We start from the raw sequence: 27,139 nt of genomic DNA on the forward strand, positions 1-27,139 counted from the left end.
GGGCAACTGAAGTTTATTTTCACAATCCACCTACTCCGGAAGGTCGCGCAAGGCAAAAGCGAGCTTGGGCGGGGACAGGTTGACCGATTTTTGGCTAACGTTGTTCTGGGACTTCTCAGTGAGGGTGGCCTGACACAGTGGCCTGACACAATCTCATGGCCTACTTGAACAGTGTCTGTGGACCATTGCTCGTTTACTGTAACTGAAAATCCAAGAATAAAAAAAAGTGAAAAGAAACACTTGTTCCACAGCTGTGGCTTACACTGTCATTCCGAGTGAAAAACAGCAGCCGCCGTTTCTCTAAACCAACCAGCAGGCTGTGCCCTAGTGACGTCAAAATGACTTGAGAGGCCGGTCGGCTTGTACCGGGCATTGCCACCGTTGTGCACGATCACAATTTTTAAAATCAAATTCTGCTATATTTGCACATCTGTTGAATGAACCACTTCGCATGGTGCATTTTAATAGGCAGGTTAATGGATTTGCTTGAAAAAATGGTAGTGACTGAAGCGCTTTCTATGCTCCTTTAATCATGATAAAAGGTTGAAAGTTTGACGTTCCCTATCTCTCTCTCTATTGCTTTTGTCGTCTTCGCTGATGACTCTCTAAACTTGTCCCTGCTTCTGATTTTTACTTAATTGATATTACTCCTACAAAAATTTCTGAGCACACCCTACATGGCCGATTTGTAATATTGGTGCTTTCAATGCCACCAGAAATGGACTGGTTCAGTCGCAGGCTTGATGATCTCCCGAGTGAATTCGAGCAAAGATCCTTAGAGTGCAGGAGACTTGAAACGGAGCATCTTGGCTCACCATTTTCTGCAGTTGTTGACAACGTTACTGATGACTAACAAACTGGACTGATTGACCTGTAGTGCGATGCACCAGTAAGAACAAGTTCGGTGAAGTTGGTGTGGCTTCGTTTTATTCTTATGTTGGACAAAAGTGCATCTAGGGTACGTATCTTGTCGCAGAGAAACCTGTTCATGTTCGGTACAACATGTGTCTCATAATAATAATAATAATAATTCATGGCCTTACGTCGCGAGACAACTGTGTCTAAATACGTCTCCGAGCAGGCATTTTCTGTGATGTGCCTGAATAAATCAAAGTTGCGCTCACAACTACTATAACAAACGAACACCACAACGTTGCAATTGCACAATCACTTGCACACGATCTTGACGTAATAGTTAGAAACAAGAGGTGATAAGTTTCTTCATGACTGAGCAACACTGCGTAACCCAAACGTATATACATTTTATGTCGTCTTAAGTTCTGTGTTGTGTCATCTATATCAGAAACATGCTACCCTGAAGCCGTGGTATGCGGCCCGTGTAGCTACTCCACGGCTCAATGTGGCCCGCGGACACGAATGAGTTTGGCACCCCTGCCATAAACCCTTTTCCTGAATCAATCAAATTGCCAGCATAGTCAAGGCTTTTTCAATTGATGCAGTAGAACTCACGACAACATGACCTGAATGTGTTCACGGGTTCCAGGATGTATTCACAACTCTCAGTCTAATGTGTGCCTTGAGCTGTAGAATCGAAAGCTGCACCCTACAGCGAGGCGCATACAATTCTAGGCTCTCTGGTTCTCGTCCGCGGTGACCTCCTTCGGACGAGCCGCCACAGAAAAGATTCATTTATATGCGAACATGCATATGCAAATAATGCAATATATTTCAATCCATACAAGACGAAAACAATAAAGCATTTGCCACTTTTTGTCATTCAGATTGCATCGAATTTTCAGGACCCGGGCATGAATTGGTGGTGGCGGTGGGGGATGGGAGGAGGTGCCGGTTGGGACCTGGGGTCCCCCTGAATTCAGGACAATGCACTGCCTCTGCATATAACGAGCCTAATAAACCTGATTTTTACATGTATCATATCATTCCAGAAATTTTAGGCCCGAATTCCCCCTAATTGGGTGCTGCTGTTTTCGAACAGATTTTCACCCCCCAAATGTTGCAAAAATATTTCCCGAAAACCTCAGACCCTATTTATGATGCAGTGCATAAAGGATGTTTTAATGACCTTTTATGCGCTTTCGAATGCTTCTCAGGTGCAATAAAACTGCACACACTACCCTGTTGTGTTTTTTATGGACACCCCCTCTACTCTAATTAGCAACATACATTTGGGAGTAGAGTGCTGTGCCTAGCACAGGGTGTCTCACATTATTCAACTTTTTGAATCTCCTTGCATAAAAGGTTATTTATTTATCTTTTTTTTTGTGCTATGGCTGACTGACGCACGCCTTGCCTAAATCCAAATTAAACTAAAAGTTGTCATCATCACCGCTGAGACTGAAAGGAACGTCATGTTTCCAGTGGTGCATTTCTTCACAGCCTAGAAACACACAGAGATTCTCTCTTACACTTTGCTCATGCAAAAGGAAACCCAAGCAGAATGTGTGCACAGTTTTGTTGATGTTCTCCAGCAGGAATCCTGTCACCAGTCAGTGCTGGGGCTTGCCATAAGCGGTTGAAGAGTGGACACACATTTGGAGATAACTTCATGCACATTGTGTGCACTGCAGAAATTGCACTTATGCCCTCAGACTAGAGATGTGCGAATAGAAATGCTTCCATTGCGAATAATTTACGAATATTTCACTTGCACTGCGAATTGAATCCAAATAATTTTTTCAGATGGCGAGTCAGATTGGAATAATCAGAAAAGGCCCGATTCAAATAATTTTGGATACCTCATGGTGAAATATTTTGTGGTGTTGTTCTCATTCGATGATGTTATGCTCCAAACTTGTGAGCCCTTTTCACTCAGCATAACATATCGTGAGAGAAGGGTCCCCATGTGTTGTGTATGGTAGACTGCATTAGTGGGATTAACTGCATTGAGAGTTAATCAACATGTTCCATGCAGCTTGCTTTGTGGGTATTGCTTCATTTCTATGTTTACATTGTGAATTTCCTCTACTTTTTTTAGAAACTGTAGATATTTCCATCTGTTACTGAACATAACTCTGAACGTTGGGAGTATGTTTACTGGAACATGCAGTGCCCAGAGTACAGTGTTGACCATGAGCTCACAGAAGTTGTAAACAATATTGTAAACAGCATAAAGCGGCCTTCACCTAACACTTGAGTGTAATGAGGCGAAGCCCACTTGCACAATGGTGATAACAATACCTTGCTTCAGTACTATCACGGTCTCTCAATACTTTCTCTGGTCGGAAGGCTCCGGCGGAATACAATGGAGTGACTTGCTTAGAGTCCGGAGGTGTTGCGCGGGGGCGCTAGTGTTGATCGGGGGGTGCCGTCCTCCGTTAGCAGACGACAGAGCCATAGGGCTACATGTGTTCAGTCGGCAACTGGAATGTGAATCCGACAACACCGACAGTTCCTTTGTCTCTTCGTTGATTCGTAACTGCGTATCAGCATGCCTAAGACATGCTGTGTGACTGGTTGCGACGCAGGGAAACGGATTTTTCGTTTTCCATCGGACCCCGTTCAAAGAGAACAATGGAAATGGGCAATCCTATGTGTGCAGACCGTAAGCTTCAAGTTTGACTCCCCGAACACGAGGGTATGCGTTCTACATTTTGACGCCACGTACATAATTTGCTGTTACATGTACAAAGGCAATCAGTCAGCTATGCTGTGATTATCCAGAGTACCCTGACTAATCCAAGATCACCTGCCTAGTGTGGTGTTCCGGTATTAATCCGGACTGTTGATGCTGCATCTCGCTAAAGGGGTAAAATGATGGTAAAAAAAGGAAGACACACATATTGCGCTACCAGTTTTTGTTTTCTTACTGTCATTTTAACACTTTTAGTAGGGTGCATTTTTTATACTTTTTCTGTGATTTTTTATGAGGAGTCCAACTTTGGGTACTTGAGCACTTGATGGGAAAGCACTGGAATTTGAAATGTACTTAAAGTAAAGTAAAAGTACTGAGAAATGTAATTGAAGTACTACTTGGGTACTTGGTACTTCTCCATCACTGGCTAGGAGAAACGTGTGTCGCACGTTCGATCTTGAGTTGCTGCAGATTAAGCCCCAGGGTCTTTCTTTCAGGAGTATAAAAGGGCCGAAATAAAAAATAATGAAGAATTAATTAAAATAAATATAAATTAAAATTTAGCAGTTACCTCGTGTACAGCAACTGGTATGCGGCTGCTCATCACGTCTTACCTGACGCACCTTTATCGGTTAAGTGCTTATGTTTGGTATGTAACTGATCTCGGGACTTATTTTATGTTGACCTGTACAATGCTGTCCTATGTCTCTTCCTCCTATCTCTCGTTTACAAGGTCAGCGTAACGTGCACGCCAAACAGCATGGCATTTTTTTTTGTGTAATTTGCGGAGACGGTGACATTGTGTCTGACATATATGTTACGTAAAAAAAAAAAAATCTGTAGATTATGATGATGATGATTCGTGTTTTGTTGGCGCAGCGGTAACTATGACCAATGCTCCAAGACACAAAAAAAAAGAGACAAAAACCTTAGAGATTTTATTGTGTTTGCATGTGCATATTATGTACCGCTATTTTAGGCCATGACCAGCTCCTGTGGCATAGTGGTTAGGATGATCGCTTTCCACGCAGAGACTGGAAGGTGACACAGGTTCGAATCCTGTCACCGGCTGTGCTGTCTGAGGTTTTCCCTGGGTTTTCCGAAGACTTTCCAGACGATTGTCGACACAGTTCACCCTGAAGTCTGCCCAGGACGCATACTAACCCCCTGTCCCCCACTCCCTCCTGCTGTCCTCTCTCCATCTGTCTTCATCTGTACGCCGCTCATAGCCACAGTTGCTTCGCGGCGCTAACATGAAAGTAAAAAAAAAATATATATATATTTTAGGCCATGGCTGTTGGCGTGCATGGTTAGATAAATAAAAAAAACAGACAATCTCCGTGATTGTGCAAAGTGCTCTGTTCAACAGACATGAGTCAGGTGGTAATGCACCATGATACACCGTATACATGGCCAAGCACGTGCTGAAATACTGCCAGGCGCCTTCCCAAAAGTGCCAAGGCAGCGGCAATGTGAACACTGCCGGGGAGTGCCCCACAATCTACCGGAGCGCCATCGCGTGGCTGCGGCGCGCCCTAAGGAGTTTTTCGCCTGAGTTTCCTGGCCAGAGAGAGTATTGAGAGACCGTGGTATTATTAAAAAGATATTTAAAAATTTCCAATACTGAAAATAGGTTGCGAATAGCATTTGAATAGCAGCAGATATTCGTTTCATATTCGAAATTTCGAATATTCGCACACCTCTATCTCAGACAGTGGTGTACAAGCAACTGTGTTGGTAGGGGAGACTACAGTTCTCTTTGCGTGCGTTCTTCCATGGGCTTGTCCATCATGACCTGATGGCGTCCTTGATCCTGATGTCGCATCATGAAGAAGGTCTTTATTTGCAACAGTAGAATTGCGTGCAATGTAATTAACAGGATTGCTAGGTCAAGCCTGTGATGCAATCTGCAGTCAGCAAGTCAATAGACCATAACAACAAAATAAAGTTACATCAAGTGCTCTGAACATCAAATGAAGTTACAAGTACAATTCCAACACATAGTAATAACTTTTAAGAAAAGTATGACATGCAGCTTGGGGTAAGAGACCGTTTAAACGATTTGTTATTGCATTTTGTGCATAAGATATGGCTTAAGTTTTGTTTTGATGACAGTATAATTGGGTTCTTGCCTTATAGTTATAGGTAAGGTATTTCATTCCTTTCCACCGCAGTACTCTGGGGTAAATTTGCTGTAGTTCGTACACGGGACAGGGAGCTTGACCATCAGGAGGAATAACGAGTAAATGAGACGATATGAGTAACGTTATTGCCATGAATTATTTTATGTAGCAGTGAGCAAACTTTATACTTTATTAAGGTGAAAATGTCCATGACGGATAGCAAGTTAAATGCAAACGAGATTGAGTTTCTCGGCGACATTTGCAGTAATATACGTAGTGCCCTTTTTTGCAATAGATATAGCAGGCGAAGTGTTGTGGTGTAGGTAAGACCATATACCTCCAATGCGTAGTTGAGGTGGGAGTGTACTAGTGCATAATAAATGTTAAGTAGAGTGTGTATGGAAAAGAATTGTTGTGTTTTCGATAATGCGTACAGCCCAGAGCACATCTTGTTACGAATTGTAAGGATGTGGTTGTTCCAGTTTAAGTGTTCCTCTAGGATTACGCCTAAAAACTTTGTTAGCTGTACTCTTGGTAGATGGTGTGAAGACAAGTAGAGGTGATAGTTATCGAGCTGTAGCTGGCTTTGAGAGGGGCGAAGCACAACGTAATTTAATTTTGCGAAGTTCGGAACAAGTTTGTTGCTCGAAAGCCATTTTGTTAACGTATCAAGCACGTTGCTCGCTCGCTTAAACAGCTCATGTTGAGTTGTGTGCAGGTATCGCTAGGGGCACTACCGATGAGCATCCATGTGGGACATCGGCATGACCGAGTGGGTTAAGGCGTCCCGCTCGTTGGTGGTAGCAAAGGTCGTGCTGAAGACTGGGAGGTGGTGGGTTTGAATCCTACCACCGGCTGTGCTGTCTGTGCTTTTCCCTGGGTTTTCAGAAGACTTTCCAGATGAATGTCGGCACAGTTCCCCCTGAATTAAGTCTGCCCAGGACGCATACTAACCCACCCTGCCCCCTCTCCTTCCTGCTATCCCCTCTCCATCTGTCCACATCTATACGGCGTTCATTACCACAGTTGCTTTGCGGCGATAACACGGAATCAAAAACCATGTGGGACATCGTTTAGGTTTCTGAACCGATAGCTCCCCTAGCGGTACCTGCACACAACTCACCTAAGACTGCTATGTTGCCCTACTCTAATGCATGGGAGCTGACGTTTTCACGCGCTGTTTCCTTTTTTTTTTTTTTTTTTGTTCGCTGAGTGTGGCTTACAGGATTTTTTTGTAGCTTTCGCACGCATAAATATGCCATCGTGTGCCACTGGTAGTTTCTCAGGTAAGTAGACAACGAGTTGTGTGTGCAAATGTGAGTTTGGTTTATCTGCACACACCCTGTACACGTGTTGCAAATAACAAGGGGGGGATATTGGGGGGAAAGTGCGGTCAGCCTCTTCGGGGGTGGCAGCTCGGTGCACCCAGGGAGGGAGAAGAGGGAAGGGTGAAAGATGGAGGGGAGAGATGATGGTGGCACAGGAGAGGGAAGTGTGTGCTGTCCCTCTTGCTCAGGGATTTGAGTAGTCCAAGAGAACTACCAACCACCGACACCATGCGAACATCCCTCAGTAGCCTTCATTGGGATGCTGCTGTACTATGGTAACCACCAGGATGATTGGCAAAGTCTCCCCATGATCGCAGATTACAAATACTGTATTGTGCAGTGCTTGGAACTTATACCACAATGACGTGGGTGAAATCTGTGAACAATGCTCTTGTTTTTTGTTGTATTTTTGTGACCTTCTTGTATTATATGTGCAGATATGGGACTTGGCCAGTGGCAAACTGAAGCTCTCTCTTACTGGGCATATTAGTGGTGTCCGAGGCTTGGCAGTGAGCTCACGGCAACCGTACCTCTTCTCATGTGGTGAAGATAAACAGGTCAAGTGCTGGGACTTGGAATATAATAAGGTGATTAACATTAAGTACGATGATGGTAGCGTCTCCTTGAGTTTGAGAAGTACAAAACAAAGACAATTTGGACGAAGAAATGGTGAAGAACAGGATGAGATGGTACTGCAGTCTTTCTTGTGCTGTTCTTCACCTTGTTCTTGTTTACAAAGGATCTAGTAACAGCTAGAAACATCAACAAATTTATTTGAACGAGACTTTTGTGTAGCAGTCTACACTTCATCAGGTTACAAAAATGATGGTAGAGTCATAATATATAGCATACAGACAGGACAGGAGGAATACATTAATACGGCAAGTCAAACAACAAGCACACAGAAAAGTCTAAATAGTTCCCAGGCGTAAAAGTCGAAGGCGACAAGTCAAACAACAAATGTACATGTGAAGAGGACAATACCCGAGACAAGGAGAAGCACACACACTCTTTGCAGTTATGCACCAGGTAGTCAGCACCCTTCTACTCCTGTCAAACAAATATACAGCAATACAAAAAGCAAACAGTCAAAACCCTGAATGCACAAAAGACAAGGTCTAAGGGGTAAAAGCCAAAAAGGAAGTATGAATGGATTGGAATGACTATGACAGTATTGGATATGGATTTCACTTGAAATTTTTTTAAATGTTTCTAACCGTTACTTGTTCCTTCTAATTCGTCATTCAGTTGCTTGACATTGTTTTTGTTCTTGTTTCCCTAGGAAACAATCACACAAGAGAATGGCTGGGGGCCTATAACAATCATTTTTGCAACCTGAGCATCTAGGGTGGCCTTTCTTGGCATGGAAATCTATCTTTGTGGGTCACAGTTTTTGGCTGTTTTTAGCAGATTTCTTTGCACTGTTCACTCTTCCTGTGGTATTTTTTGAAAACAGATAGATGTCACTTTGAATGGTTAACAGGAGCCAACATTCTACATGTCTGCAGCATTGCACCTCATGTCTTGCGCGTTCCAGCTGTCTTGGACTACTCGATGTGCTTCCATGCAACACTCCTCCTTTCTGTCAGTAGCTTATTCAATGTCTCCATAGTTTTTTACTGTCTCTGCGATAGCGCAAGTGGGAGAAAAAAACACTTTTCAGTTTAATGTTCCCTCTCGCTTTCGGATTGCAGTGAACTCTGCGCATGCCAGGACTGAGTCAAGGGTGGACGTGAGATGTGGCCTTAAACGGGATGATGTCAATGTTGATCAAGCAGATTATGTTTCGGGTCACCATAAAATTGTGTGACACATTTTGATATGTGTGAATTTTTGCGGCTAGCTTTGTCTCGTCCACAATGCTGACTTGAATGTATGCCAATGAAGGTGCTACACCTCATTTCAGTAATACTTGAAAAATATTAGAAAACTGCAAATACTCAAAATTGCCCGCGAACACTGCTTGAATAGCATTAACTATCCGATTCGAATTCGAAGTTTTAAATGTTTGTGCAGGCCTACTTTGTACCATACCATGTCTACAAGGTTGGATGACTGTCTCTAATTCTCTATTGTCCTCTTTGATGTTCCTTCCCTTTCAAGCCTTCAGTGGGTTTTCCAAAGCTTCTACACGAATGAAATAAAAAAAGCACATTATTGAATAGTTGTCGACATCTCATAGATTGGTGGTTGCAGCATCACTATCAGTCAAATACATGTTAATACGTGCCTTTGTTTGGAGGCATTGTCTGAAGTATTCTTGATGTGTTTCTTCTATATTGTGTAGGTGATACGGCACTACCATGGCCATCTGAGTGGAGTATATAGCTTGGCTCTTCATCCCACCATCGACATTCTTGTGTCAGGTGGTCGAGATGCAACCTGCAGGGTAAGGTCATAGTGTACAAGTCTTGTATAGTGTAAGCGTGTCATTTATTCATCCGCACTCTTCCTGTCAGCCTGTGCAAAAGCATTGTTCTCTAAGCATGATTTCCATATTTACTTGCGCAATTTGTACAACCCCAGCTTGGCACGAAAGATGCCAACAAGAAAAGTATCATGTAATTTGTGGACCCGCAGTTTCACGCGCAATTATATGTAGGGCCTGATTTTTTCAGGTTATATTTTTTGGTAAAATCAGGGGTAAACATTGGGTTATATTTTCCTCGCAAAATTTGGGTGTAATTGGGCTACATTTATTTTCTGCCATAGCTGTTACATAAATTATGCTTTGCAACAATACATGTTCAAGATGCTTTTGGAAATGCTCATTAAGTGACTTACTGAGGAAATGGTATACAGGGTGTCCCACCGAAAAAGGGCCAGGGGCTAAAAAAAAGACGGAGTGCTGGACACAAATGGAACCAATTGTACGTGTTTAGCAGTTGTATGGTCTATCCAAAAATATTTTTTTCATCACCCCTTGTTAATTGATTAGCGGAAATTAATTTTCTAACTTTTCAATTATAAAAGCTATGAAGTTGTCTCAATGAGAACATCTGATCTCTTCGGTCGCCTGATACCAAAGCCGTTTTCAAAACAAAAATCCGTTCGATAGATCGTTCACAAAAAATTCGTGAAGGAACACCATTTTTTTCTTTATTTTGTTCATTGCGCATCCTCGAAGACGCGTATTTCCTTCATTCCCAATGTGAGAGAGTGAAAGAGCACAGTGTCGCCTCATGCGTCGAAGATGAGTTCTAACTTGCGGAAACAAAACAAAAAGAAATGTATGGGATGACTCTATCGCAACTGCCCTTATCTTGGGTTGCTATTTCTGTTTTCTTTTAATCTTTTTCCAGGACGCAAGAGGCGATAGTGTGCTCTTTCGTCGTCTCGTTTTGGGGGTGAAGGAAAGACGCACCTCTAGAGATGCGCAACGAACAAAATAAAGAAAAAATTGTGTTCCTTCGCTAATTTTTTGTGAACGATCTATCGAACGGATTTTTGTTCTGAAAACGGCTTTGGTATCAGGCGACCGAAGAGATCAGATGTTCTCATTGAGACAACTTCGTAGCTTTTATAATTGAAAACTTAGGAAATTAATTACCGCTAATTAATTAACAAGGGGCAACGAAAAAAATATTTTTGGATAGACCACACAACTGCTAAACACGTACAATCGGTTCCATTTGTGTCCAGCACTCCGTCTTTTTTTTAGCCCCTGGCCCTTTTTCGGTGGGACACCCTGTATAATGTATAGTTCAACCCATCTCTAAGTCTTGTGGAAGACCAATCAGGTGCCCACTTCAGTATCCTCTGCAGCTAGGAGTGAATGTTACACCTTCAAGCACTGATTGTCCTTCAAAAATGCTACAATTGAAAGCATCAAACCTTTATTTTAGAGCTGTGTGAATAATAAAATTTCTATTGTGAATAGTTCATGAATATTTCACTTACACTGCAAATCAAATCCGAATAATTTCTTCAGATGGCGAATCGAATTCGAATAATCAGAAAGGGCGAATTATCAGAAATACCTCATGGTAAAATATTTTGTGGTGTTGTGCTCATAAGATGATGTTCTACTCCAAACATGTGAGCCTTTTCAACCAGCGTAACATATTGTGAGAGAAGGGTCCCCCTGTGTTGTGTATGGTAGACTGCAGTAGTAGGATGAACGGCATTGAGAGTTAGTAAACATGTTCCATGCAACCTGCTTTGTGTGCATCTCCTCATTTCTATGTTTTAGAGGTGTGCGAATATTTGAAATTTCGAATACGAATCGAATTTTTGCGATATTCGAATCGTATTCGTATTCGAAAATTTGATATTTGAAGTTTTAGAATATTCGATTTTTTTTCGAATATCATAGCAGCTTATCACAAAGCTGTTGCGGGCTATGCACTGGAATTTGTGCGTTGCGGTGATGAACATGCATAGTAGAACAGCTGAAAAGCGGCGCGCAGAGCTTCCAGTACGCTCATTTGCGAATGTGTCGCTATACGTTCGGTAACCGAAACCGAAACTAGTACACAGTTGTGTGCAGCCGCCATTTTAAAGTCTGCCCCAGTGAAACCCGAGACCGCGGTACGTTTCATACATGGTCAGCACAGTCGCGGCTTTAGTGGATTGCTAACGAACTCTGAACATTCGTATGAGGCCTTCAGTTCGGTGAAATTACGGTTAAATATAGAAATTTTGTTGACGTTGAGCTGAACATCGCTGTTCACCGTCCCATTGCATGCACAGCCAAAACCTGCATCTCGAATGCATTTTTTCGGTTTCGATTTGTGGTTGTCAGCGATATGTGATAGAATCATGGTCGTGTGCGATGATGGCGATAATCGAGGAGTGGGACGTGTTGATATTTTGACATAGTTTCTCCAACTCCGGCGCTCTGCGACCGTATGAAAGTGCCTACTGTCGTACTAAACTAGGACGACAAACGCTGCAGTGATTTCAAACTGTACTAACTGTTGTTGCAGATGATAGCAAGACGCATATATAGCCTTAAGCCCGACCTGCGTGGAGCGATTTTGCTCGCGACTCACGCGCGTCGCCGTCGGCACGACAAAGTTTGAGGCTCGCACGCAGATTTCCGCCGTGAATGAAAGGAGCGCTCAACATAAACGTCGCGGAAACAATCACACGTGATACAGCCATACAACATCGTCGAGGATCCCAGTTTTACTGCACTATAATTAGGGCCTGACTTTTTAGGGTTAAACCCGTATCCGCCCGATATTTACCCCCCGAATGAAATCTGTAAAATTCGGGTTGAACCCGAATCTACCCGAAAACATCCGGGTGGCGTGGCACACTCATAAGCGGGCATTAAAATAAAGTTTTATAACATTGCTAAACATTAGTTCCACGTTAAGACAAATTTTTATTAAACAAAAACAAAATCACCCGAATACACCCGAATTCCTGACGACAGAATATGCCGTAACGGGATTTAACCCGAATACACCCGAATTTTCGAATGGAAAACATCACCCGATATTTACCCCCGAATTTGGCCAAAAATAAAACCCGAAAAAGTCAGGCCCTAACTATAATGCATGAGGCCGTTCCAAACTATGCATTACCGTCAGCAACGATGGTCTCACGTGTGACGTCACGCATGAGAGCAGTGAAACCATGCAGTTTCTCGCCTTCACGACAAATGCGGAAGGCATTGTCAATGCAAAAAGAGACCACTTGCCACCTTCATTTTCCTTCTGAGATGCTCATCACTAAACCATCCCACATTCTGAACATGTCTTTGCTCTTTACTTCCGTTCTGTCTGTTTCACTAGCACTTTAATGCCAACACAGGTGTTCACTGTTCATGAAAGGGTTCTGAAATGAAAGTTTTTCTTTAACGGTTTTCAGCTTGCCTCATGAGAACAGCAAACTGTTTCATTGTAAAAATAATTTTACTGTACATGTGCATATAAGCATGTATGCCCTATGCAAAGGCAATACATTAATAGTACATATTCCTCATTAGCACTTGGGACATTTTTCTAAGGATCAGCAGAACACAACTGTGACTATGCTTGTTTTCGGGGCTTAATTAACTTAGTTGAGTCTTAGAAGCCGTTATCCTATGACGTGTTATTCAATATTCGATTCGATATTCGAAGGACAATTTTGTAGATATTCGTAATCAAAAATTTCAGTATTCGCACACCTCTACTATATTTACATTGGGAATTTCCTGTACATTTTTTAGAAGCTCCACATGTTTCCATTTGTTACTGAACATGTTCCGTTGTTCTCGAAGGAGGGCAGTAGTCTTGCACCGCCTCGGCTAACAGTTCCTGAAACCCCGCGATCCTCGACCGCACTGTACGGTTGGTAGTCCAAGGCTATCACGTGTGCCAGTTTGACGTCCAGTGCTTCTTTATGAGCATGTGGTAGCATTCTGTTTGTGGTGAACTTGTAGACTCTTTGCTGTTCCGCCTTCTTAGCTTCGTGTTTCTTCTGAAACTCAGCATAAACTAGGTAATGCCGCTTCAGATGGTTCACGAGGCTAGTTGTGGACCCGGATGGTGTCTTGATGTGCGCAGAGTACCGATTGCAAGTAACAGAAACTGCCGATCCTTTCTGGAAGTGGTCCCACATGGCGCTTCTGTTTACTGTCTTCGCTGCTGCGTCTTTCTGCACAACTTCATGACTGCGTCCATTATCAGTCACTTTCTCAAGTGAACACATTGGATTTGCCATGCCCTGTGTGACTCATGGCTTGCGTGTGTCTCGTGTTTCACGTCGTTTCGTTTCGGGAGAGGAGTGAGGGCGAGGAGGAAGCTCACTCACGTTGACGAAACCACACAGCTATAATAGCGCGCTCGGGTGTCTTTGCATGCATCCCTGCCTGCCAGCAGATACTCGAAAATAATTTGAAAATTGCAAATAGGAAACTTCTTTTGCGAATATCAACCGAATATACTGAGTTACTCGATTCGTACTCGAATATTCAAGTACTCGCGCACCCCTGGTATTAATCTTCTGGCTTAGCATAAGGCATACTGCCTATATGCACATGTACAGTCAAATTATTTTTACAGTGAAACAATGTGCTGTTCTTATGAGGCAAGCTAAAAACTGTAAAAAACTTGCACTTCAAAAAACTTTCATGGACAGTGAACACCTGTATTGGCATTGTAAGTGCTGGGAAACAGACAGAACGGAAGTAAATGGCAATGAAATGTTCAGAATGTGGGATGGTTTACTGATGAGCACATCTCAAAAGGAAAACTATGGTGGCAAGTGTTCTCTTCTTGTACTGACAATGCCTTCCACAATTGTCGTGTAGGCGACAAACTGCACGGTTTCACTGTGCTCTCACACGTAACCCCAGGCAACGCATGGTGCGCTAGCCCAGCTACCATTACGCTAAAATACGGCTATTAGCCGGATAAGTATAGCATCGATTTAAACCTTTTTTAGACCAAATGTCTAAAATGGGATAGCACTTATCTATCCACTGAGCCGTCATATAGACATGTATTAGCCATGATGTAAAAAATTATACATAATTTATACCTAAATTTTGGCACTAGTGGCCAGTGGCCTATTGGTTCATCCAGGTATGTGTCCCTCACGTGCACGTGCAGGTATGTGTGGTTCATGCACTATGTGTCTATACAATTCAAAGAGGCACCATGGATGTTGGTACAAGATTTATTTCTATTAACATACAGGGTAAACATTGACTAGAGTTGCAAACATGCGGACAAGTTACCAGACATTGTGAGCACTTCCCCTCTTTGCACAATGACATACCAACAAATCGCAGTACTTGTATCACTGTTAGCTGCAAGCAATGCCTCTGTTTTCGGGTCCATGCACTGATCTTGATTGCTCCAAAGGCAACAAGTACTTTACACACGCGTGGGGTGGTAGACGACTGTGGGTAGCAGGAAGGAACGTTTCCAAGATGCACTGAAAATAGAAACAATAGATGTGATAAAACTATAAACGCCTGTACGTAAAAATGTTGGATGCAGCTTGTTTACTGAAGAACTGAAATTTATGCATATTTTTTATTCAGGCACTATGCAAGTGTCAAGTATTTCCCTATCCATACATGTCGGATCATATTTTGCTTGTGCAGAACCCATTTGACTCCCGACTGACAATTCGAAGACGAAACCTTTTTCTATACACTTGTATAACGCCATGGCAAAATTAGAGAATGGGCGACATCAGGTAATTCCAGCACTCCTCATGTGGGGGAAGGGATAGCAGTCCACGCTTTATTTTTGCTGACTTTGACACAGCATGGATCATGGGCTGAAAGACGAGAAACTGAAGTAGTTTGCAGACCTTTTCCTACCTCGATGTAATGCAAGTTACCAATGTTTGAAGCAGTGCTAAGCATTCTGGGACTTTCTGAAGTCGATGTTACTAAAGAGACCGTGACGTGACACATCCTAGTCTGCAAATCAAAATGCGCACCCACTAAAAAGGAAATGGTGTTACGGAATCTGAAAAGTAATAATTCTGACAGCCTGCACTTAAATGGCATCAATTACATAAATACCATGCAGTTCGAACATTCCAACTGTAACTGACACTAGCGTCAGATTAGTGAGCACATAGAAATCCAGCGATATTGAACAATCGCACAGTCAGATCTGAAAAGGTAACGGTTTTTGTTTACCTGAAATGTGATTGTAGCTGCAGCTAAGCTGAAGTGCCAACAAATGACTCACAGGACAGGCGTTGTATTCGTCACCTCCAGTCCATGAGTCTGCAAGCACCTATAAAAATAATAAAGACATGAAACCAAGAGATACCTGCACTGACATGGTGTGTGCGATTTTACACAGCCAGCTATCAAATGAAAGAACTGCTCAACGTATGCACTGTTTTAAAACAAATGCAACAATCTTAATTATGTTGCCCCTGGTAAAGTGTTCACTGAACCCGTATTTTACTGCAACACAGGCAGTACTGAACGTAATCAAACGATTGAATTTTATTACCACACATTTATTTCAGTCCCACATCTCCATTGTGTTCGTCACTCATATGCAACCAAATTCTGGAGACAAAGAAAAGATCATTTGAATATACGAGGGTGGTTCCATAAGTTTCCGGCCCAACAAACTTTTAATAGTCATAGAGATGAAACAAGTGTATCACTTTTGGACATAGTCACCCTTAACTTCAATGCACTTTTGACACCTTTCAACCAGCATTCTTATACCCTTGAAAAAATAGTCCGAAGTTTTGTCTGCAAAATGCTGGAAAACTGCCTCTTGCACCTCACTATCGTTTTGAAATCTCCGTCCTCTGAGATCCCTCTTCAAGTTTGAGAACAGGAAGTAGTCACTCGGTGCCAAGTCTGGACTGTAGGGTGGGTGGTGGATTTCTTGGAAGCCGCACTCCTTCAGTGCAGCCTTAGCAACAGAAGCCATGTGGAGAGGGGCATTGCCCTGGAGCAACCGGACACTTCGACTCAACCTGCCGCGCCTCTTTTCCTTGATGGCGTCTCGCAGTCGGTGCAGGAGTGAAGCATAATAAGTCGCATTCACTGCGGTGTTCCTCTCTTTGAAGTCGATGAGGAGGATCCCGTGACAATCCCAAAATATTGTTGCCATGATCTTCTTTGTGGATTGTGTGACCTTGGCTTTTCTTGGGGGTGCTTCTCCTGGTTTGCGCCATTCCATCGACTCCTTTTTCGAAAGGGGGTCATAGTAGAGCACCATAGTCTCATCCCCTGTGACAATTGACTTCAATATTTCTTCTTCGTTCACTTGACAGAGCTCCAAAAACTCTTTGGCACAGACGACGCGCTGTTGCTTTTGAACTGACGAGAGAAGTCATGGCACCCATCTCACACTGACCTTTTTCGTGTGAAGGCCCTCGCTGATGATGCGAAAAAATGTTGTTTGGGAAAGCTCCAGCCTTTCTGAGATTTCCTTCATCTTCAGACGCCTGTCGTTCAGCACTTCCTCCTCGACAAGAGTCCCCCTGTCCCCCACTCCTTCCTGCTGTCCTCTCTCCGTCTGTCCACATCTGTGTGCCGCTCATAGCCACAGTTGCTTCGCGGCGCTAACACGCAATCAAAAAAAACAAAAAAAGAGAGACAAATTTTCTTGCGTCACCACCGGCCTCGGTGGCTCAGTCGGTAGCGTGTTCGCCTTCTGATCCCGAGATTGCGGGTTCGAACCCTGCCAAGGATGCCAGCAACTTGGTGGCAGGGTACAAGTTGCTTAGACACGCCGTCCTCCGTGAGGGACGTTAAATTCGGGGTGCTGTGTGATGAGCTTTCATCGCACGTTAAAGAACCCTCAGGTGGGCAAAAGCAATCCACAGACCGACTGCTGTGACGTCGCTCATGATCTCAGTTGTCTCGCGACGTAAACACCCAATTATTATTATCTTGTGTCACCACTTCCACTGGACGACCATCGCGTGGATTCTCTTCAATGGACTCTCGCCCCAGTCGAAACTGCTTAGCCCAGTCTTTTACCGTTGTGTACGGCGGAGAGGCTTCCCTGTACACGTTGTCCAGTCGCGCTTTAATTTCTTTAGGCGAAAGTTCCTCTTTTCTGAAGAATTTTATCACAGTGCGGTACTCGATTTTTTCCATTTTAACTGAAGAGTGCACCCTGGCTGTTTGAAATGCTGCCCTCCAACCGACAAAAGCATGGAGAGGGTTGAGGGTGGTGCTCCAGCCTTCCAACAGATGGCGTCCTTAATCGCATTTTCAAATTCGCGCGCATTTTCTACCTCGGGCCGGAAACTTATGGAACCACCCTCGTAATTCCAATCGACATAAGGAAGACTCCCCTCTGACCTTTCAGTTTCAGCTTTTTTGTGACAACTCGTAGCCTTTCAATTGTGGGTTGTACTTTCAAACTAAATATGACACAGGAAAGCTGCTTACCTGTCAATCAAATCACGTCCTATTTAATTGAGTGCATAGTCTTAGTTATTTGCCATGTAACAGCATCACATATATGTATGTGTCTGTAGGTTTGGGACATGCGGACAAAGGCCAATATCCACACGTTGGCGGGACACACTAATACTGTTGCTACAGTGCAGACACAAGCCACGGAGCCGCAGGTGATTACAGGCAGTCACGACTGCACCATACGGCTCTGGGACCTTGTAGCAGGACGGTCGCGAGTAACCCTCACTCATCACAAAAAGAGCGTCCGGGCTCTAGTGTTCCACCCTAAACAGTAAGAATACTTTATTTTGTTTACTGTTGGACAGCATGTTGAGTTTGATGCCCCTTATTGGCGGGAGTGCACATGACCTGAAGCCACTGAAAATGTATTGTGGAGGAGTGAGAAGGAAACCTCACTGGTTCAGAAGACGACATTTGGTTGAAGCAATGCTTACCCCAGAAGTGGAATTATCTTTTCCGTTCTCCAGACTTAACATCACGGTTATGCACACAGTGAAGGTTGACGCTCTGAGGTATTTGTGTACTTTGAAGGCAGCAAAATGGTTTGAACATTCGTACCATTAATCTGACACAGCTCATGATCTCGTCAACAATCTGTCTGGACCAAATCTTTCATATCAATGGGTCTTTTGATCTGCTTGCCACTGGGTGAATTCTTTTACATCACAGTTTGTACTTTTTTGAATACTGAAGACAAGAACTTGCGCTAGTGTTGTCAAGGAGCCTATTTTTAGGAGAATATTTGATGGAAAGCACAGGGAAACAACCAAGTGACCTCACATAAATACTGTATGTTGCGGCCCTTGCACGAGGACGAAGGACATGGTGCGAAATCTGCTCTCAAGTAGCAGCTGCCATACCTGCATGTGGTGGTTGTCTCATATTTTCAGCTGTTCTTTCAGGGCCCTTGATGTATCTGATAGCATCTTGATTGCTTCTGAGGCTTTACATCATGGAAAATCTCATCTGTATTTTACATCTGTATTTTTGTATTATTTTTGTATTTTGTATTATACATCTGTATTTTTGGAAATGAAATAAATAGAAATAGAATAGAAATAGAAAACCCAGAGCATGCGGTATCTTCAATTGAACTTATTTTGATTATTTATGCTGTGTGGTTGAGAATAAATAGAATAACATAGATGCAGGCCAGCTGATGGACAGCTCCTGCCCCTCTAGTCCGCATGCCAGTCCGCACGCTCAGTTCATTGCCCAGGCTGCCTACTTTTGTAGCTTGTGTCACACAGTCGTTTCTTTAGACATGTCCCCTTGTGTGCAGATGCACACCCTGGTACCCTCATGCTTCGCAGATTTTACAGTGGTGATGTGTAAGATTTAGGGCCAGTTCCACCAATGCCGGTTAAGATGATGATCCACGATCAAGCGTCCCTTAATTTGAAAGTACGACTCTAACCCTGCACTAACAAACGTTATTAAAAAATAATTGATGGCTAACTTCAAGTTTAAGGTACGCTTGATTGCGGATCAACTCTTAACCGGTATTGGTGAAACTAGACCCTAGTCTCATGGTAGCTAATAAGCGGTCCATTTCCTTCATACAGGTATACGTTTGCATCTGGGGCTCCAGATAACATCAAACAATGGAAATGTCCCGACGGCAAATTTATTCAGAACTTGCAGGGACACAATGCTATTGTCAACTGTCTTGGCATCAATGAAGATGGCGTTCTTGTTTCTGGAGGTGAGTGCTGCCTGCTGCATATACTTTTTCTCTTTTTGGTGGTGACGTTATGAAAGGGGGGGGGATATACGTTTATTTCGGAAAGGTCAGCCTGACCGTTATGAAAGGAATGAAAACATAGAAAAGCAATTAGGGTACTGAGTGCTAACTACTTAAAAACATTGTTCAAAGTAGTGTACAGATATTGTCCATGAAGAACATTCAGTAAGGAACTTAATACAGTCAAACTCCTTCATAGCGAACACCTTTTTAACGAAAATACCACTACAGCAAATTTTTTTTGTGGTCCCGCTGGAGCCTATAGGTCCAATAATAGACATCCTTTTTAACGAAAATACCTTTACTGCGAATTTTTTTTGCTGTCCCCTGAGTTTCGTTGTAAAGGAGTTTGACTGTACCAACAATTGTAGTTAAGACACAAGACCTGGTGCACGGTGCTCACTCTTGGTACAATACAATACAGTGTTTATTACTAAAACAAAAGTTATACAAACAACCTTCTAAGATACTGCTAGGGTGATACAGCTCTGCTTGAGGATGACCTTAATGCAAGGTACCACACAAAGTACAGTAGACTTGGTACAGTGGATAGAGATATCAGTTCCTGCTCATATTTTAAAGAGTTCTGCTGTTGTGCTTCTGTCCTTTTGTTCAGATTATTAGTGGTCTTTGATCTGAGGCCGGACAATCTACTTACTACTCAGTGAATGGGTGTTTTTCCCCTCAGTCAAAGTGCAATGGACCACTGACTACATGTGGTGTCAAAATCAATTGAATTGAATTGAATGGACTGCACCTGATGAGGGCCGTAAATGGTTTCTACGGCATTGTTAATTTGTGGGATACAACATGTTGATTCTGAGCATAAAATCGCTCCAATAGACTATTTCAGGAAATCCCAGTGCTCCTTGCGCACGGGTTTTATTCTAGGATTCTGATTCACAAAAGTCTTGAGTAAAAGTATTGAAGTAAGTATTGAAAAAAATCTATCTTTGCTCTCACATTTATGAGGCAAAATGGTGATCGCCAGCTGGTGGTGATCACATTTCAATTTGTCTCACATGAAAGCTTGCTGAGTAGTGTTGCAGTGAACAAAACAATTATTGAATAATGCTTCAATTGAAAACAATGATCCTATGCTCTAATATTAATGTAAGTTCTGATTGTTGTTATTTGGTAATGGTAGAATCTGTTGTTAGTTCATAAGGCATATAGTTTGATTTTTTTAAATAATCTTCTTCGTTGAAAAACAGTTCGCCAACTGACTGCCATAACAGGCAAAATTACACTGACCAAAGCTCTCAGCTGAACCAAGGGGAAAACACTCATTATCACTAATCTGTGACATGAAATTTAAAATGCTTGCTAACCCTGCCTTGTTGCACAAACAAGGTTTTCATCATTTTATTTTCGGCATTGCTTACTCAAACTTGTTCCTGCTGAGCACGCTAGGAATTTTGTGGTTCGAGAAGAACACTGGGCAGTTAGCTGTAGATATCAGTGTTAAAATTCGCTTGAAATTTGAATAACACAAATGATTATGGAAAGCTTAATTGGTGAAAGCATTGGCTGCTGTGTACACATTTTGCTTTCAATTGTGTAATAAAATAACCTTCAGACTTAAAATAACAGTGTGTGCTGGATGCGGCAAAATGAACCCGTTATTAACTGCAGTTTCCTTTGGGTGAATAGTCATACTTAAAACACTGGACATCAACTTGAAAGCAGTTAACAATTCCCGATGCTTTTCACGTAGCGGTGTGCGAATATTAAGAGTTCTCGAATTCGAATCGAATATGAATCGCTCGGAGTGTTCGATTCTCGAATCTCTAGTGACCGAATACTGGGTATTCGATTCTTGGTTTTCTGAATATTCGACTATTCGCCAAATATGAATGACACCTCTCGAAAATGGGCTACACCTGATGCTTCCTTGCATGAGGTGAAATGGTCAGGTAAACGTTCGTTGACACAGCGTTTGCTTTGACCCACATAGGATTTTCCACAAGTTAAGGGGATGGAGTACACAATGTGTTGTTTACAGTCAACAAACGGTTTGGAATGCTCAACGGTGCAACCTTTGAGGGTATCGCTTATGAAATTAGTTAGGCTGGCCAGTTTGTTTTCTACAGTGTAGGCGACGCGTATCCCGTTGGCTGTGAGGGATTTACCAATGGCATGCGAAACGGCATGAAAGTTATGTTGTTGTTGTTCTTCCCTTCTTTCACGCCGTTTCGCATGCCATTGGTAAATCCCTCACCGCCAACGGGATACGCGTCGTCTACACTGTAGAAAACAAACTGGCCAGCCTAACTAATTTCATAAGCGATACCCTCATGAGGTGAAGCCTGCTTTACAAAATTGCCAGTGCTGCAGGACCAGCACAGACCGATTGTAGTTTAGCTTAAGATAACGTTAGCCCAAGTTTATTGTGCATACTTCGCCTGAGGAAGGGGCGGCATCCCTCCCGTTAGCAGTTTAGCGGTCCCAGTGGGGGATTTCTTTAAAAAGTTCAGACTTAAATAATGCCTACAGCCCAGGAACAGAAAGGGTGTCTTAAAGGTGCCCCTTACGTTCAAAATTTAAGCAACGTAACTTCCCTAGGCGAGACACACACTCCAGTAAAGAAGCTAAAAGACGTTCATGACAAAGCTGATGCAGGACGCCAATTTGTTTGCCTCATCTGTGTAACATGCCACTGCCTGACATCAGATTTTCAAATCAAGGTAATTACCCCAGTATGTACTCACCTGAAAAGCAGGGAACACTATCATGTAACATTAAAGAGTAGGGGCTTCCCACAGAAGAATTACATGTCTTTCTTGTGACAGTTAATGCAAGGAAAATTACACTGAAGCCATGGGCTAGAAATTTCAGACTTTTGGTACAAAAAAGCATGTATTGTAAACTTTGCATGACAACTCGATTCGACTTGAAATATTTGGATTTGCACACCCCTACTTTCAGGCGCTGCAAGAAATCTATGCATTGGTATGTGGCCTACATACAATGGAAATAGCTCTTTTGCTTTCATTCGCATTACAAACCCAGTCAGCACAAATTGTTGCAGTGAATTGCACCAATATAGCCATGCAATATTGATGTTATGTTGCTAATAACCGCCTACGTTATGCTGCAGCGATATTATGGAAACGACATTGCAAAAATGTGACATTGCAATGCTGATGTGACATTGCTATAACTGCCTTTGTCATTTTGCAACAATGTTGCAGAAGCAACATTGCAAAAATGTGACATTGCAATATTGATGCAACATTACTAATGACCAGTAATTTTACACTGTAGCAACGTTACAAAAGCAACACTGGAGGAGCACTACAGTGTTGTCTTGGTGATATACAGGGTGTCCCACCGAAAAAGGGCCAGGGGCTAAAGAAAAAACTGAGTGCTCTACACAAATGGAACCAACTGTACGTGCTTGGCAGTTGTGTGGTCTATCCAAAAATATTTTTTCATTGCCCCTTGTCAATTAATTAGCGGTAACTAATTTTCTAACTTTTTAATTATCGGTTTTAGCTCTCAGATGTCAATGAGGAAGTTGTAGTACATGTCGAGAAAGACGCAACTGAAGTGGTTCGAGGTCGTTATGGCTCGTATAAGCAATCTAACTGTAATGTTCCCTCACTCCAGCACGTGAAACATTGCCTCAGAAACATAATCGTAGTGTTTCTAAAATGCAACATCTTAAATGCTGCACCAACATTGAAATAGAAGCATTGCGGCAACGTTCCATTTGTGCATGAAACGTTGCCGTAACATTTGAATACATCGTCAAAAACAAACTGATAAAAGACAGGTGAACACCACGGGAAGTTCCGAAAATTTCATTTCATTGTTTATTAGTGGGAATCACAGATAGAACAAGGTTGTGCAAACATTGTGTTACTGAAACACTGAAGTGTCTCGGCAACGTTGCATGCAAAATTGCAGCAATATGTTTGTTTCAATGTTGCTGCAATGTTTCAGATGTTCCCTAGAGGTAACATCTCTATTACACGTTGTCACTGTGATGTTTCCTCGATGTACCATGTGCAGCATTGCTTCGGCAACACAATCACACTGTTAGCTCTACGCATCTTTTGAAATACAGCAAAAACATTGAAATAAAGATATCGCACCAATGTTGGATTAAATGCAATTGCAACATAGCATTGACACTGCTTGCAAAACATTGCATCAACAATGTAAACGGCACATTACCTCAGTGTAACATATTCAACATTGTTTTAGTAACATCATCCCAATGTTAGCTTTATGCAATCTTTGAAACATTGAGACAAATATATTGCTACAACGATGAATGTGGGCATTGAACATCGCTGCAACACTTCAGTGTTCTGGTATCATTGATGCAACACATTTACAACATCTTGTGCTATCTGGGGGTCCAACTGAGTATTTTGCTTGTGTTGATTGTTCGTAGAGTCAACCACAGTGCTGTGCTGTCCAGATCTGTTGTTCATTGAGAGCTATAACTGCACGAAAATGCCATAAACCAGTACCACCCCCACAGGGAATTTATGTTCCGGCAGCTTCTCCTGCAGTCCCCACGTCGCCTGTGCCTGCAGGTGGCGCCCTGTGTTCATAGCTAAAATTCTAGTCTACCAGGCATGGGTGAACACTAAGTACTTCGCACTCAGTGCTACTTCTCGCCATTTTGCATGTTCCTCTTTTCACATTTCCCAGCTAAAAATCTGCTCTTTCACATGACATCACCAGATTTTACCCTATTTTACAGCTTGTAACATAAAACTTGGCTATTTAAAGCCACTGCCTATTTTGAATGGAAACTTTTGGAAAAGTGTGAATTTTTTGTGTTTGGCTGAACATTAGGAATGCTTGAATATTCACCCAATTTCGTTGCTCCAGAAAGTCCAAATCACTGTTCAGTGACGGTACATATCCTTTATTTTCATATTTTCCCAATAAGCTGTGACGTTCTTTTCCTACTACTTAAAGGACCCATGAAACGATTTTCGTGAATTCCGAGTACTGTGCCACAAACGGTTCTCATGATCCCTCACTATCATACACACATCGACTTTTAACCGTATTCGGTGCACTGGGGGTGCAGTTATCACGCGAAAATAGCGGGGCGTGACCACCGGATATATCCCTTCTAAGCGCTTACGTCATCAACATCCAGTCCTCTCAGCCAATTGTGGACAACCAGGAGCACTTACCCCGCGGGACCACGTGGGTGCATGGTTTCAGTTTGGACAACAAGGATGTCATATATCTGCCGTCGAAATCAGTAGAAATATGGTGAAACGCAAATTCTCAGCGATGGAGGAAGAGGTTATGCGACGCACACAGCGTCTAGCAATCGTTCTGTACGTAGCAACTCCCAAAAGGCCACTGAGAGAGACATTTTCTGACGAAGAAGAAGCTCAGAGAGGAAAACGTGCTCCGGTAACCATGCTAACAATCAACGGCTATATTACACTTCTCGTAGGATTCTGTGTCAATGATTAGATGCGATCCTAGCTCCAGGTCAAATTAAAACATTTCATGGCGAATTTTGTAAGCTTGCTTGCAAATTTTGCAATTTGCTCGCAAAAGACCGTCCGCGAATCGGCAACATCCTCTGTGTATGATGTCACGGCCTGTTCGCCTGGCAGGCGGGTCGTAGGAGCCGCCGTTCACAGACGTGGTTAATATGGAATACAGTTGAACCTCTATATAACGAATTTGTAAATGCTGGCTGTTCGTTTTGTTAAAACGAGATACTATTCGTTAAATGGAACACGCCAAGTGAAACAAAGATGGCCGCCGCACTACCAGGGCCGCGCGTACCGCAAAACGTCATTTGTCATAAAACAGGTACTAAGGTAAGAAGGGCACAAAATATCAAGCTTTATTCATTATTGTGAACAAATTACGCGTTACCTAGTGTTGATACCAAGTCGAGAAGAGACGTGACTAGTTACGATGATGTTTATTTCCAGAATGAATAACGCTCGCGACGGATGATAGTCAGGATGTGATGTGCGAGACATGCGCTCAGTCGTGTTGTACTCATGATGATCATGATATGTCCGTTGCATTAGCAACAGACTGCGGACCGGCAACGTCATGCTGTTGTATCTCAAGTGGGTACTGCGACCTGCTAGCGCGTCTAGTCACATGCCCAGTAGACGTTCGCACTGTATATGACCTACCGTCCCGTCTTGTCCCTTGTGTCCGGATTAAATGTGGACCAGAGGCCAGAACGTCCTTGGCTTTCTGTCTTCTGAAATCACGACGTCGCCTGGCGACATAGTCTTCCCCCTGTTTTGTTTGCACTGGTTGGCTGAGCGGAGCTCCATAAGGTAATGCCTCTGCCACCTTCGCCATGCTGCTTGGAGCAATGTTGCACGTTTCTGCCATGTGCGATGGATGGGTTCCGTCTCCTCTGTTGTCATCGCTGGAGGCACTATGGTAAGGCGTCTCCCTGTGATGAACTCCGCTGGTGTTAGCGGAAGAATCTCATTTGGGTAATCGTACACGTAAGAAAGCGGTCGAGAATTAATGACGTCTTCCACCTCTGCTACGATTGAGACCAGGTCTTCATACGTCAATGATTTTCTGCCGATGGTTTTCCTCGATGCCTGTTTCACAGACCTTATCAATCTTTCATAGAATCCACCCCACCACGGTGCATTTGTAGGAATGAACTTCCAGCTCACGCTGTTGGTCCCCAAGCCAGTTCAGCACTTCATCGTCTCATATACGTCGCCATAATGCAGCAAGTTCCTTGTTGCATCTTTTGAAGGTGGGTGCATTGTCGCTGTATATCACTCAAAGCATCCCTCGCCGTGCGAAGAATCTTCGTAGTACGTGAACGAAACTTGCTACCAACATGTCGCGGGAAACTTCTAGGTGGACAGCCCTTACGACAGCACAAGTAAACATGGCAATGTACATTTTCACGTTGCGTTGATGACTGTGCGTGTCTCTGACGTATAGAGGTCCTGTAAAATCCACTCCTACAACGGTAAATGAATGGCATTGTTGCACTCTGTCAGCAGGAAGTGGTGGTGTGTTCTCAGACGTTTTTCTCTGGTTGAATCTCCTGCAAACGGTGCACCTATGAAGAATGTTCTTCACCACCTGCATTCCTCGAACTATCCAATAGTTTTCCCTGAGCTTTGCAAGGGTGTCTGCTACTCCTCCATGCATGACCCTTCGGTGAGCTTGCTCGACGAGTAATGAGACGTAGTGAGCATCTCGTGGCATGATTATGGGGTGCTTTTCATCGAACGTAAGATTTGCCATCTGTAACCTCCCTTCAACCCTCATTATGCCGTTCTCATCAAGAAACGGTCTGTACTTCTGCATGAAGTGTCGTTTTTTTAGTGATTTCGTGGCCTTCAGGGTTTGATATTCTTCAGGGAAAGCTGTGACTTGTACATGTCGGAGCCAATAGTTCTTAGCGTTTTCAATCTCTTCCGTACTAAGTGGTCCATCGATAGAAGCCCCTTTACAGTTTCCACAAAATCTCTTTATCCACGCTGTTACTCTTTGGAGTCTATTTAGTGAGCTGAAGTTCGTGCAGCAAATAACTTC

General features: G+C 43.0%; 1 protein-coding gene across 1 annotated transcript in view; it reads left to right on the top strand.

Annotated features, from left to right (window-relative positions):
* LOC135394400 (pleiotropic regulator 1-like) overlaps window positions 1–27,139 on the top strand; it is a 47,857-nt gene that overhangs the window by 16,123 nt on the left and 4,595 nt on the right. The window contains exons 7-10 of the mRNA XM_064625128.1: window positions 7,442–7,591; window positions 9,292–9,393; window positions 17,925–18,136; window positions 19,431–19,570. Coding sequence (XP_064481198.1) covers window positions 7,442–7,591; window positions 9,292–9,393; window positions 17,925–18,136; window positions 19,431–19,570 — 604 coding nt within the window. The remainder of the gene's footprint in view (window positions 1–7,441; window positions 7,592–9,291; window positions 9,394–17,924; window positions 18,137–19,430; window positions 19,571–27,139) is intronic.

The sequence above is a fragment of the Ornithodoros turicata genome, chromosome 5 (genome assembly GCF_037126465.1).
Source record: "Ornithodoros turicata isolate Travis chromosome 5, ASM3712646v1, whole genome shotgun sequence".
NCBI classification, from domain to species: domain Eukaryota; kingdom Metazoa; phylum Arthropoda; class Arachnida; order Ixodida; family Argasidae; genus Ornithodoros; species Ornithodoros turicata.